Source organism: Pogona vitticeps, chromosome 3, assembly GCF_051106095.1.
Source record: "Pogona vitticeps strain Pit_001003342236 chromosome 3, PviZW2.1, whole genome shotgun sequence".
Lineage (NCBI taxonomy): Eukaryota > Metazoa > Chordata > Lepidosauria > Squamata > Agamidae > Pogona > Pogona vitticeps.
Window position 1 is genome coordinate 48,251,171 of NC_135785.1, and position 15,325 is coordinate 48,266,495.

A 15,325-nucleotide genomic window follows, 5' to 3' on the forward strand; every position below is an offset into this window, starting at 1 on the left:
AATGGCAAAACAGTCAACAAAAAAAGGAAGAACCTTGAATGTGCAAAGAGATATCTTACAGTCAGTTTTGATGAAGAGAAGAACACAAGTGAAGTAATATGTCCTGCTCTACATGGAACAGGAAAATCACCTTAGGGAGAAACACCTGGCCGTATAACTACCTTATCCCTGTGGAAGATACAGAAAGAAAGGCTGATCTCAGAGTGCAGAGTTGACCAGCCCATTTTGGCAAAGTAACAGCCTCCAGACTCATGTGACATAGGTCACAGGAAGCCAGAGGGTCAAAAGGGCTGGTCATCAGCTGATAGAGCACCACACATTAGGAGCCAGGGGCACTTTGGTAGGTGATATGGGGAAACACGGCATTCAGCCCCTTAAGAATTATATTAATAGCAGGATACCTTAAGAGGGATGTGTCACAAGGTGAGAGAGCTGATGAGCAAAAAAGGCAGCCCAGTAGACTGTCAAGAAAAAGACCAAAAGGGAAGCCAACTTCAGGCATAATAAGGAGGGAAATACAAGAAATACCAAAGTGAAAGTCGTGCTTCTAGCCATGGAGCATATGAGGCTTTGGGAGATGATTGCTTGGCTTCTAATGGTACATACTGGATATCTGTGGACAAAACCAAAGATGGCAGATCCTCCAAGCTGTGAGGCAGAGTACTGGGGCATCCGGAAGGTAAATGGGCCGATCTCCTTGGGTGAGTTCGTCCAGCAGCACGCAGAGCCTCCAGACCTCAACCCAAGGGAACTATAGAATCATGGTGATCTAGTGCTACCTCAGTGAGTGGAGACAAGCAGAATTTAGTTTGGCTGATCCTCCCAGACTTTAACCATGAAGTCTATTGTCAGAGGAAAAAGAAGAGAGGGCTTGAGTACTGGGCATTTTCTCAATGACACTGTTCTCTAAAATTGAAGTGATATATTTTTCAAGTATCTGAAGAAGAAATAGAGTTGGAGATGTTGATCAGGGCAGGCTTTCATGTATCTCAGTCACAGAATAGAGTACTGTGGCAGTGACAGGTTTAATTGTAGTGATAAAGGTTAGTATCTTGAAATAGAGGACAATCAAGGAAAAAAGTTGGAGGCTCCATGGAAACAAAGACAGTGTTTGATGGAAGAGGTGGGCCTCATGGCAGATGCAGAGCCCAAGCAAAACTTTATCTTGAGGCTCCACTGATGACTGAAGGACTGGGAAGATTGATGGGGCAACACAGAAGTGTGGAAAGGCTATGAGGATGCATTCTTCAAACGGTGAGTGGATAGTGACTAAGGTCCATGATCTTCAGGGTGTCATCAATCTTTAGAGTTGGCAAGCCCTCCTCCATTGTTAGGCTGGTCTACAAACAGATATCACATTTCCACAGTCATTCAGCTGGACTAAAATACGTCTGTTGTCAAAGTGCAAAAAAACAAACAAAAAACTGCCATAACCTTTGCAGCAGAGTCTATCAGATAATGTACAGAATTAACAAAAGCATAATCTTATTTGTTTGTAAAACCAAAAACAAAACTTCTTTTCATGAGTGGATGAAGTAACTGTAAGTATAATAATACAAAACAACAGACACAACTACAAGTAACCATTACATCAAGAGATGACTGCATAACAAATGGAGAATATAATTTTGAATAAAATGCAAACAAATGTAATTTAAGATGAATAGGAAACAAATTAAAGTTCAACACAGATATAAAAATGATATACCGTATTTTTTGCACCATAAGACACACTTTTTCTCCCAAAAAAACTGGGGGGGAAGTGCATGCGTCTTATGGAGCGAATACTGTCCCCTCCATGCCACCATCGCTGGCTTCCCAGGCCTCCGGAGGCCTCAGCAGGCCCGTGGGGGCCTCTCCCAGGCACCACCGCTGGCTTCCCAGGCCTCCGGAGGCCTCAGCAGGCCCCGTGGGGGCCTCCCCCGGGCACCATCGCTGGCTTCCCTGGCCTCCGGAGGCCTCAGCAGGCCCTGTGGGGGCCTCCCCCAGGCACCATCGCTGGCTTCCCAGGCCTCAGCAGGCCCCGTGGGGGCCTCCCCCGGGCACCATCGCTGGCTTCCCAGGCCTCCGGAGGCCTCAGCAGGCCCCATGGGGGCCTCCCCCAGGCACCATCGCTGGCTTCCCAGGCCTCCGGAGGGTAGATTTGGGCTGGGGGGCATGTTTCTATGTTGCTTTGTTTTTTGGTGATTTTTTTTTGCAGTCCCAGTGTGGGACTTGCTCTGTTTATATATTTTTATTTTATTTTAATTTTCAGTATTTAAAAATTAAGTGCGTCTTAACGTCCGGTGCATCTTATGGAGCGAAAAATACGGTATATTAAGATACAAAACTAAATATAAAAAGGCAACACATGATTCTTCACCATTAATTTATACATTATGGCAGAATGTGATGTCTCTCACAGTAACCTTCCTGTGAAGTCATCTGGCTCTCCTTTCTCAAACCCTCCTCCATCTCTCAACTGGGGAAGTGACAGTTCCCAGTCATCTATCAGGTCCCACATTTACAACCCAGCTTCCACTCAAAGACAGTGGGGTAGTAGATAAGTCAAATGTATAATGCTCAGCCCTTTGAGGTCACTATGTCCAACCGTCTAGCTCTCTCACCAGCCAGCAGCCTACCTAACTTGATGAGCTGTCAGGTCCTGCTAGGGATCAGAAGACGATGACAACGTTATTCCAATTATCAAACAGGTATGTCAATAGTTGTTAGACCTTATCCCAAAAGAACAGCTGGTATGCATTCACACAGGTCTGACAAAAGCCATCATGTTATGGCAGATGCAAAAAACAAATAGAAACAGTGATTAAGAAGGTCCAGCCTGTTCCCCCCTCCCCCCGCAGTGGTGTACAGGAGATTTGTCCTTTCCTATAGTTTGCGATACCTCAATAGTGATTGAGTTAGATGGTTTGTTTGTTGTTGTTTTGGTTTTTTTTTCTGGAACAGGAATTTGGCTCTATCTTTCTGAATCCAATAAAGATTTATTTATTTATTTATTTCATTTATACCCCGCCTATCTAGTCAATTGTGACCACTCTAGGCGGCTTATGGCAGCAAGATGTAGAAGGCATAGAAGATTCGTTTGCCCATACAAGAGGTGGGTGAGGGAAGCAAGGAATGGATCCTGACCAAGAGGGAAGAAGTGCAGTTCAACACTCTGAAACAAAAGGTGTGTCATAGGTAGTGGTTGAGATTTTATTTCATGCCCCAAGACCAAGGTCATCTACCTCCACATTATCTGTCTGAAATAAGGATCAGTCTTGTCCAACAGAGAGAAGTTCTCAGTATACTTACTGATTTCACTTATAAATATTGTCTTTTTAATGATGTGAACAGCATTAGGTCCATTTAAGGAAAAAGGTGGGATAAAAACATTTTAAACAAATAAACAGTGTTGATACGGGAAAAAAGGCTCAGCATGTCATAAAAATTACCAGCTTTGCTTTTTCCAAAGTATTGTGACACTGAAGGTTTTGACCTATTTATGCAAACATAACTCGTATGTGGTTCTTGAGAAGTGAAAAGCCTTTCATTAAAGATTTATATGGCTTATTTTGCTATTCACTGCTTGCACTTTTATTCTGAAGTGGACAAAAGAAAAGGGACGACAGCCTGATTAAAGCTGAGATAAATAAGGCCCAGGAGAGGGTGAAAAAATTGAGATGAAACTGCATGGGGCTGGTAGTTAACAGTTACAAACAGTATTTTCAACAAACATTGAAAACTGCTTTACACTAAGTTAAACAATTCATCCAAGCTCAGTACTGGCTAGTTCTCGACATTTTCAGGCAAGAATTTCTCTCAATTCCATGTAAAAAATATGTGATTCTGCAAGGGACCTTCTGTATGCAAAGAGAATGCTCTGCAATAGTTATAGCTGTAATGCCCTTTTACTTAAAATAAGCAGAATATTTTTAAATTGATGTTGTGAAATTATATTATTGTAGTCAGTTACCTTGTTGGAAAACTCCTAGAAACAACACCAGAAAATAATATCAGTGCTCACAGAATTACTGATTTAGAGGTTTCAACATGTTCGGACACTATACTTGCCATGGAAACTGTGCCACCATCTGCTGGCAAGCATAACAAGCATCAATTCTTCCTCTTAATTTAGGGCAGGAATAGTCCTGGCAGTAGTGTGGTGCTTCCCTCTCTTGCCAGCTCCAAGGACAGGTTTTGTTTCACCTAAGACCATAAGAACATAAGAAAAGCCCTGCTGGATCAGGCCAAGGGCCCATCTAGTCCAGCTTCCTGTATCTCACAGTGGCCCCGTCAGATGTCTCTGGGAGCACACAAGATAACTAGATACCTGTCTCCTGATACAACTCCCTTGCATCTGGCATTTTGAGGTACCTTCCTTTTAAGCCTGGAGATTGTACATCCCCATCATGGCTTGTAACCTGTGATGGGCCTTTTCCAGATAATCGTCCAATCCCCCTTTATAGGCATCTAGGCCAGATGCCATCACCACATCTTCTGGCAAAGAGTTCCACTAACAGACTAAATAACACACTGGATCAAGAAGTATTTTCTTTTGTCTGTTCTCCCTCTGCCAACACTCAATTGGAGTGGGTGTCCCTGGTTCTGGTACTGCATGAGAGGGAAAAGAGCTTCCCTCTACCTACTTTATCGTTCCCCTCCATAATTTTATACGTCTCAGTATGCCCCCCCTCAGGCGCCTTTTCTCTAGACTAAAAAGCCCCAAATGCTGTAGCCTTTTCTCATAAGGGAGGACCCCAAGCCCAGTCATCACTTTAGGCGCTCTCTTCTGCAGTTTCACTATGACTTTTCTGAGGTACGGCTATCAGAACTGTACACAGTACTCCAGGTGTGGCCTTACAAGCATTTTATATAAAGGCATTATAACGTTGTTTTATTTTCAATCCCCCTTTTTAATGATACACTGGTGCCCCGCTTAATGATTACCTCGCTCCACAACGAAATCGCTTAACAATGAGCAATAGCGATCGCAAAACAATGTTTAAATAGGGAAAATCTGCTTGACGATGATCGGTTCCCTGCTTCGGGAACCGATTTTTTGCTTTACGACGATCAAAACAGCTGATTGTTGGGTTTTCAAAATGGCCGCCCGCTGTTCAAAATGGCTCCCTGCTGTGTTTAGTTAGGGTGGATTTTTCACTTTACAGGCACCAAAAAATGGCCGCCCTACGGAGGATCTTCGCTGGACGCTGAGATATTTCGCCCATTGGAACGCATTGAGTGGTTTTCAATGCATTTCAATGGGCTTTTTACTTTCGCTTGACGACGATTTCGTTCTACAAAGATTTTGCTGGAATGGATTATCGTTGTCAAGTGAGGCACCACTGTACCTAGCATGGAATTGGCCTTCTTCACTGCCACAGCACACTGGATTGACACTTTCATCAAGCTTGTTCACTATCACACCAAGATCTGTTTCATGATCCGTCATGGACAGCTCAGAACTCATTAGCTGATAACTAAAGTTTTGATTTTTTGCCCCAATGTGCATTACTTTACATTTTCCTATGCTGAAATGTATTTGCCATTTTGCCACCCATTTTTCCAGTTTGGAGAGATCCTTCTGGAGCTCTTCACAATCCTATCTGGTCTTCACCATCTGGAAAAGTTTTGTGTCATTTGCAAACGTGGTGTTAGTGTTTCTTAGCGGTTTAGCAGAGTAATTTTCCTTGACACGTGGCCACCTCACTGTTTATCCCTGTCTCCAGGTCATTTATTAACAGGTTGAACCCAGCACCTATCTCCTTGTATCCAAGCCAAGAAAACTCCCCACTGGCTCCTCCCACAGGATAAACAGGGGCAGGATTCTTGGCTATTTAGAAGCATGGCACCCAGCATACCTTATCTCTAAGAAGCCACACTTCCCTACAATTTTTCCCACAGGTGAGGCTAGTGCAAGATTTCCCTGACCATCTAGAACAGCAATGGCAAACCTATTGCATGCGTGCCACAGCAGACACACAAGCCATAAGTCACCGGATCACTACGCGAGACAGGCGGTGGGCCAGGATCTGGAGCAGCTGGTGCTGGTGGGGTTGGGCCTGACTGGAGGCGGATCCGTAGTGGGGTTTGGAGGCACCTCCGTGCCTGGGATTACCTCTTCTGTCAACGCTTCTGCCACCACTATTTCCGCCTCCCCCGCCGCCCACTAGCTTTTTTTTCTAGTTTGGGCACTCGGGCTCAAAAAGGTTAGCCATTACAGATCTAGAAGCATGACACACAGCACAACATCCCTACAGCACTCAAGTAAAAACACAGTCTTCCTGACTTCCCCATAGAACAGGCCAGCAGAGGGTTTTTTAGTCACTAATGGACAGCGGCACCTGAAACATCACTATGAAGACTGGCTGCCTTTCTACAAAAAAAAAGTTAACGGCTGTTTTGACTAGAGCTGGCTAGAAATATTGTCAGAAGCAGCCATATCATCACTCTTCTGCAAGACCTTTACCACAGGAGAGGTACCCTTCTTGGAAGACAGGAAAGGCAATTTATTACAGGAAATGAATGACCAGAAGCCTGGACTTCACTGGCAAAAACTGTAGATACCAACTACTGTATTAATTCAAAAGATTAACATCCTAAGCATAGTCAGGATGAAACTAAGAGACAACAGCACAGTGGCCAATCATTTACACAACAGTCTCTAGTCTCTTTCTTCTCACTTCATATTCTGCCCTACTGAAAAAAAACCTGATGAATGTTTGAACACATGACCATATAAAAGAGTAGACATGGTCTAGAGGGGCGGGGTAAAAATCAAATAAATAAATAAAATAAATAAATAAATATGTGAAAAGCTGAAAAAGTGTTCCGTGAACCTTCCACTCTCCAAAGACAAGGACATTTGAAATAAAAATCCAGAATTAGAAATTACCGATTTTGAGGCATTTATTCTGTTAATTCCCTCTTCCCAAATAATTTACTTATTAAAATAGATTATTATAGATCACTGTTCCCAGCCTTCAGTCCCCAGATGTTGTTGGACTACAACTCCCTGAAATCCTGGCCAGCACAGCTAGTGCTGAAGGCTTCTGAGAGTTTTACTCCAAGAACATCTGGGGATCCAAGACTGGCAACCTCTGATATAGACAGATGTAGTACTCAACAGAAATCAGTACTCCATGTTTGCAACTGGAGACATAAAGATTAAGTATTCCATGTAGGTAGACAAGATAAAGAAAGTCACTATGTCTCCCACATAACTGCCCCATTTGGAAAATATGTATTAGATAAACAATCATGAACTTCATAGTTAAGCTTCCACCACCCACCAACAAAGACCACATGGAAGACAGACATTTTATTTCAGGCACATCTAATACTGCACCCCAATTATTATTTCTTTTATCCAGATAATCATGAGAAGATTTTTATATGAACACAGATAACAACATAAATGCTAGAAAAAGGTCCAATGTAGCTCCAAATTAAGAAACAAGCAAGTATGGTCAGACTGACTAAAGTTATCTCCTACCAACCAGGGTGGATTTAATTTAAATAAAAATGATTTAATCATGATTTAAATTTTAAAAATCAGATTTTTAATTTAAAATTTTAAAAAATATATTTAAATTGTTAGTTAAATCACGATTGAAATCAATCTGATTTTTAAAAAATCATTGACTTTAATCCACCCTGTTCCAAACAGACGAACTTTGATGCATGGATCTCAAAGACAACATCAAGTGGCTGCATGTGTGCTTAGAGAACTACTTGTATGATACTGTAAAGAGCAACTGTGCTAGCAGGGATTGTCACTTTGCTAGCCTTTTGTTGGATTTAGGCTACAATTTTAATTACTGTTCATCTTTCTCATGCTTTTAATTCAGTGTTTTACCTTTTCAGTTGAAAGCCAATCTGGAGGTTTTGGCATAAGCTTTTTATAATGAAACATGTTTCTACTTGATGGAATGTACACATAGATACAGCCTACAGATGACACTGCAGCACTGAGACCAACCTAGCATCTGTTCATCCAGCTGTTGCTCAAGTTGACACTTTTATGTTTTAATTGCATTCTTGAACCATGACAAACTGCTAGGAGAAATGAAGCATGAGCATACAGCAGGCAAAGTACTTCTGTTTTGTCTAATCTGGTGTTCCTCAACCTTTTATAACTCATGCCCTTAACATAATGCCACATCCTTCAAGCCTGTTCAGAGGACCTCTTTTGGATAGGGAGATGGAGAAGTCCTTTAGGAGAAGATAGCTAACAACTCTATTCAGCTATTCAACACTCACTCCATCACACTACCCTTTAATACTTTGATTGTATTCTCTACATTAATGGGGTTAAGAGATAGGGATCTCCACTCCAATGCCAGTTAGCAACCTAATAAAGCTAATTAATAGTTGCTTTTTTAGTTGCCATTAATCTCCTTTCATGAACCCCCATAAATGCACAAAGAGCTTGAGTAAGATCAATGGCTTTTCCTGATTTTCTGAGATATGGCGAAGGATAAGAAACAGTCGGAATGTTCTAGACCTCAAAAAGAAATATTGGTGTTTCTTAACTACCTGAAAAATGCCATGGAATTTGGAATTGTGGGTAGAGAGTTTTATGCTACCCAGAGGCCTGCTTGCAAGGGTGCACTGCCTTGCCCGTAACATATTAACATAAAAATCATAAATCCCTAACAAAATTTGCTTTATACCCAATAAAACATGCCTGGATCATTTGCTATGACTCTTAATTTGGATTTTTTAAATACCTTGGGGATACAAGTTGAAAAATCCTCCAAACTATGAAGGCTATACATGTTTTAGTGAGATTCCTGAGACAGAATCAGCTTATGTATCTGATATGACCAAAAATGCTTCAAATACTCATGACTCCCTCTATGACAACATTTTGAATCTGGCTGATTTTGTGTTCTGACTTCCAAAAAATCTGGATTAGATTTTAATAGTGTGGCTTCTTGATTCTGGGATTCATACCTGGAAAAGGGTAAACCTGCTTTCAACACACACTTTTGCAACAAATATTAAAATAGGCACAGTGTCTAAAAACCTAAAATTAGAAAAATCTAGATCCTTTTACTAAGTTCAGAGAAGCACCTCCCTTAAAGTTAGTCATTTGCCTTTTCTGTTGCTTTCAAGAACTAAATGTAAGCAGTGTGTAAAGCAGACAACTGAAGCTAAGTACAGATTATGTGGACTAATGCAGTGGTTCTTAACCTTTGTTACTTGGATGCTTTTGAACTGCAACTCCCAGAAACCCCAGTCAGGACAGCTGGTGGTGAAGGCTTCTGGGAGTTGCAGTCCAAAACTCCTGAGTAACCCAAGGTTAAGAACCAGTGGACTAATGGGCTAAATCCAATGCCAATTCTATCTAGAGTAGACCCATGACATTTTGCTTGTTTGTTTCTATCTAGCACTATGTTGGGAGACTTGATGGGTTCAGATCAGATAGTTTATAAGAATTATAAAATAATTCAGACAAATTCAGCAAACTAAACAAATATCAGGGCAAACCCTTGATCAACAGGACATAGTCAAGCTATGGGCCCCAAAAATTTGAATGAAGAAGGAAGTTTAACTTGTTACTGAAATGAAACAAATATCAGTGACAGTCGGTGCACCAAAAGAACAACATAGCACAACTGGGGTGCTTTCACATGATACATTGATCTGAGTGATGGGAAACAGAGGGAATTCAATGAATGGATAGTTATATATCAAGGCTCTTCCTCTAGCATCACAAAAAACGCAAATTAAAAAGATTTAAACAGGTTTTCTCTAGACAGAACTAATGCTGGATTTAGCCCACTGACCTAGACACATAGGTATTGTCATCACCTGTATCATGTTAAATTTTTGCACTGTAATTTTTTGCATTGAAGATACATATTAGTACTCACTGCAACACAGGTAACTCTGAAGTAATCATTCTGTAGCCCACTAACAGAACCAAAGAGGATCTTGCAGCAGTCTTTTTCAGTCAATGTTGTTATAAATATTTTCAAAGTAATCTCCAAATCCAGCCTATAAATAAAACAAAAGCTAGTTATAATCACAATTTTAAAATGAAACAGTACATCCAACACAACAAAAAAGCTATCAAGAGTCGTCAGGAGTGGGCCTCAGTCGGAGTCTCTTCTTTTTCCCCAACACTTTTTAATATACAAAATGCTTTTGAATGTACAAAAGCAGCAGCATTATTTCATAGCATCATAATCACATTTTCATATGAAAAATACATATTTTACTTTATTTGCATAATCTAGATACTACTCCATTTGAAACCTATTTGCATAATCTAGATACTACTCCATTTGAGCCCCAAAAGAGACGGAAAGATTAATCTAAGTACTGTAGTTTGTACAGAAGCCAATGGAACCCTACAAAATTGAGACCTCTACTAGTAATTGTTTGTCCTTGTTTATCAAACCTTTTAAAATGATTATATAAACACACTGTTTTGTAACACAGTATTGCAAATCATAATTTCTATTCTATAATGAGAAATTGGAGCTGTAACACATTTCAGCTAAGATTATCATCACATAGGTATTTTAAAAAACAATGAGTACTGTAATAGTCATTTAAAAATACTTTTAATTTAAAAATTCTTTTTTTAAAAATTCAATTTCTCAATAAAGTACTCTGCCACAACACAACATTTAAGAGGCATGATGCTAAGGTTCCAGTTTTTCATAAAGATAAGACCAAAGAATCTATACAAGAATCTATGACCATCTCAGATTGTTCACAGAAAAAAAAAATTAAAACCAAATGAGTTGACTATGACAAAAAAAGCAAAAACTGCAGACTGAAGAGAGAATGCAAGAATACCTACAAAGGGGGTTGGAGGAGAAACAAAATAAGAACTAGAGAATGTACAGGGAATAATTATGATCATTCAAGTTCTGGCACTTTGTCATCTGAGACCTAAACTAGAATGGTACAATCAGCTGAGCATTCAAATCTAATGAAGACATGAATGTGTCCTTGCAAATAGCAATGTACAACCTCAAATCACTGCCCCCAATGGCTTCCCCATGACCAAAAGGGATTCCACAGAAGCCCTGGAGCCTTTGGGAGAGGACCAGAAAATTTTAATTTCCAGGAAACTGCTATAGCTGTTGTCCTTATCAGCCTTAGAGAGAAACATTGCTGTAATTCAACCAAAGTTTCTTTTGACCCACTGTATACAGAAACACAGTTCTCAGAACCTATAATGTCACTAAAGAAAAGATTAAGGGTGACATCTAACATCACAATAGCAGAAAGCAGCTCCTTGAAGCTTGCTTCTCGGCCCTGTCTTTAAGCCAGCAGTCCTCAGTATTCTTGCAAAATGCTACAAACATTTAGGGGTCCTTCTTGAAATTGGTGAGCTGTAGCACTGGGGACCAAGAGGGAAGATGACAAGCTCCCCAATATCAATACAGTGGTGCCTCGCTAGACGATGATAATCTGTTCCACTGAAATCGCTGTTTAGCAAAATCATTGTCTAACGAAAAGCATTTTCCTATTGGGATGCATTGAAACCTGTTTAATGCGTTCCAATAGGGAAGAATCGTCGTTATCTAGCAAAGATTGGCCATAGGAAAGCTGCTTTGTGAACCGCCAATCAGCTGTTTAAATCGCTGTCTTGCGAAGCTTAGGTCCTGAAAACACCTGTTTGTGAGCGTGGAGGGAGCTGTCAAAATCGTCGTCTAGCGCAAATTGGTTTGCGAAGCAGGGACCAAACACTGTCCAGCGAAATTCCCCCATAGGAATCACTGTTTAGCTTATCACTATAGCGATCGCAAAAGGCCAATGTCTAGCGAAAAAACTGTCATGCGCGGGTAACTGTCTAGCGAGGCACCACTGTACCTTGTATGAGAAGGAGTTCCACAAGCAGGAGGCTTTTTTTTTTGCTTAATTTTGAGATATCCCTGCCCCCCTGGTCTCTCATGAAACTACTCAGCTCATACAGACCTCTGTGTAGCATTTGGTAAGGAGTGCTCTAGTCACAGGAAAATGAGGTAGAGAGATGGAGAAGCTATCTTCCATGAACTTTTTTCTGCTAATACATTCATTACGTTATGATTCCCCCCCCCCAATATTAACACAGGAGACCACAATGTCATAAATCAGAGAATGCTACAAATGAATACCCATGTATAAATTGACAGCTGTACAAACTTTTTGTACTAAAAACCTTGGCAAGGCCAAGCTGGTCGAATATTTCTGACTTCCTCTCAAGACAGAAAAAGCAATAATAGCAACACTAACAGAATGGAAGAAATGGAAAGCCTACTCCTACAAAATTCCCAGTAAGTGTAATCCCAACTATCAGTCAGCAATCTTGAGCCCATCTTTCTTGTGACTATTTCTGACAGTCAAATTACAACAAGCAGCTAGCACAATGGCAGCTATCATGGTGATTTAAGAACAGTTTGAAAATGGACAGTGGAAGTTTCAATAAACAGAGGTGAAGTCAATCTGGACACAGAGATCATAAAAAATCCATATTAAAGTTACAGCAAGCAAGAGCCACCTTTGAGAGGGAATTCACATGATTCAATCAAACCCCATTCTGTTCCCTGTCAAAATGTACACTTTCATACATAAGGACTCGACTACCTATGCCAGTGTTTCCCAACACAGGCTGTGATCCCCAAAGGGCTTGCAAAGTGTGTTTTTTTGGGAGGGGGGTGGGGGTCACTTATACAGTATGTTGTAGCCTTTGCTGAACAATTTCTTCCTTGATTTTTCGGAACTAGATATTAAAATTAGTATATATGCATATGTATGAGAAACAGGCCCTTTGGGGGAGAAAGAAGCCGCCTATACTTTCTGAGAAGCGATGACTTTACCCAATTAAAACTGCCTTTTTATACAAGCATGGTGAGGCGGTCCACAGACTCAAAGAAGGCTGGGAACCACTGGTCTATGCAAAGTAGCAGAGGGACAATAGCTAGGATAGTCATCAACATCTATGAGAAGAACCTTGTATCAAACCAAGGGGAATAGAACCCTAGTGACTATAATCAGAACTAGATATTAGGATTCATCACGTCTGTTATTTCTCATCTCCACACTTGCTGTTCAATGGGTAATTTTGAATCCACAAACCTAATTTGAAAATTGCAGATTTTTCAGACACTGGCCAAAACCCTGTTACTAGCAACAGGAGCTATTTATTTATTTATTTATTTATTTATTTATTTATTCATTCATTCATTCATTCATTCATTCATTCATTCATTCATTCATTCATTCATTCATTCATTCATTCAATTTATATCCCACCCATCTAGACCGAAGTCTACTCTGGGCAGCTAACAATAATGGATAAAAATAAAAACAATATAATAAAATAAAGACAACAGTAATAATATATTTCAAGACAGTAAAAGTAATCAGGTTATGACAAGAGGAAAAGCCTTCCTAAAGAGCCAGGTCTTAAGTTTAACTTACTTATTTTGTCACAAATTAAGACGTTACGTAAGACCTTTCTCTTCAAACAAGCATTCCCGCAATTACTGGCTGCCTGAGTTAGGTTCTTAAATAGATTCTTGTGCCTCACTGCATTGAATGTATTTTAATGTTGCTCTGTTTACCATCTTTTACTGTGGTACTTCTTTGATCCATTTTTGTATTTGTATGCTTATTGTTTTTAGCTTTAAATAATTTTTTTCAACCAAGTAAGCTGCCTTGGGTCCTTCTTATGGAGACAGGCAGAGTTAGAAATTTTTTGAATAAATAAATAAATAAAAACAGGGATTTCTAATCACTTATTAACTTGTGACACTGACCCAAAATATCTACCCAACTGCATTATGCAGGCATAAAAACTCAATAAACATTTTGGCCAACATCTTTTAGACAGGAAACGATTAACCTAAGTAATCTATACAGAAGCCTGAGTAATCTATAAATAAACCTGAGGCTCCAATCCAAGAACTACTGGACCATATTTTCAATTAGAACAAAACAAAACAAAAATCCCTGTATGGATATATTGCCTCTTATATACGATTAGAATTTATCATCATTATTCCACAATAAGATATCTGAAGTGTAATTTTATTGATTTATTGATTTATTGATTTATTTTATATCCCGCCTATTTGGTCACTTATGACCACTCTAGGCGGCTTACAGCATAAAAATACATAAAAGTAAATATATAAAACAGTTTTTACATAATAGAACACATATTCAACAAGATGGGGCAAATAATGGGGAAAGGAAGAAAGGAAAGCATCAGGAATTGACTGGAGGGAAGGCCTGCCGAAACATCCATGTTTTTAATTGATTCTTAAAGATACGCAGCGAGGGAGCCACACGAATCTCCGGAGGTAGGTTGTTCCAGAGGCGAGGAGCCACTACCAAGAAGGCCCGATTTCTTGTCTTTTCCTTCCGGGCCTCCCTCGGCGTTAGGCTCCTCAGCCTCACCTCCTGGCTCGCACAAGTGACACGGGTAGATCTTGGTGGGAGTAGGTGTTCCGCCAGGTATCGAGGCCCTAAACTGTTTACGGCTTTATACGTAAGCATCAACACTTTGAAGTCGATGAGGAACCGAATGGGCAGCCAATGCAGTGCAGCCAGAGTGGGTGGAATGTGTTGGTATTTTTTTTACCCACTAAGTAGTCTGGCCGCTCTGTCCCTCCCTGCACCACCTGGAGTTTCCGCAACAGCCTCAAAGGCAGCCCCACGTAGAGCACATTACAGTGGTCTAATCTTGAGAATACGAGCGCATGCATCAAGGTAGTGAGCGCCCCAACATCGAGATAGGACCACAGCTGGGCTATCCGCCGAAGATGAAAAAAGGCGGTACAGACTACCAATGCCACCTGAGTTTCCATAATGAGTGCCAGGTCCAGATGGATCCCCAAGCTGCGGACCCCATCCTTGGCGGGAAGGGTCACCCCCCAAAAGAGAGGGAGTTTCCCAGGCCCCCAACTGTGGGGGCGCCCACCCTCAGCACCTTTGTCTTGTCCGAGTTCAGCCTCAGCCCATTTTCCTGCATCCATTGCAGTACAGTCCCCAGGCAGCGCTGAAGGGACAGAACGCCATCTCCTGCGGTTGGTGAAAAGGAGATGTAGAGCTGAGTGTCATCAGCGTACTGATGACACAATGCTCCACACCCCCTGATGACCCCACCCAGAGGCCTCATATAAATGTTGAACAGCATTGGGGAGATAATCGACCCCTGTGGGACCCCACAATTGAGACTCCACGGGGCTGAAACACTCTCCCCAAGCTGTACTCTCTGGGGGCGGTCCTCCAAGATGGAACGGAGCCAGGCCAGTGCCAGGCCACCAATTCCCAGCTCAAAAAGCCTCTCCAGGAGGATACAATACAGTGGTCAATAATATTAAAGGCCGGT

At 41.0% G+C, this 15,325-nt stretch overlaps 1 protein-coding gene across 5 annotated transcripts in view; it reads right to left on the bottom strand.

Moving 5' to 3' along the window:
- STAG1 (STAG1 cohesin complex component) overlaps positions 1 to 15,325 on the bottom strand; it is a 249,125-nt gene that overhangs the window by 125,139 nt on the left and 108,661 nt on the right. For all 5 annotated transcript variants that reach the window (XM_072995831.2, XM_072995830.2, XM_078389310.1 and 2 more), the window contains exon 2: positions 9,864 to 9,987. In XM_072995831.2, the coding sequence (XP_072851932.1) occupies positions 9,864 to 9,892 (29 nt within the window). In that variant the 5' untranslated portion in view covers positions 9,893 to 9,987. The remainder of the gene's footprint in view (positions 1 to 9,863; positions 9,988 to 15,325) is intronic.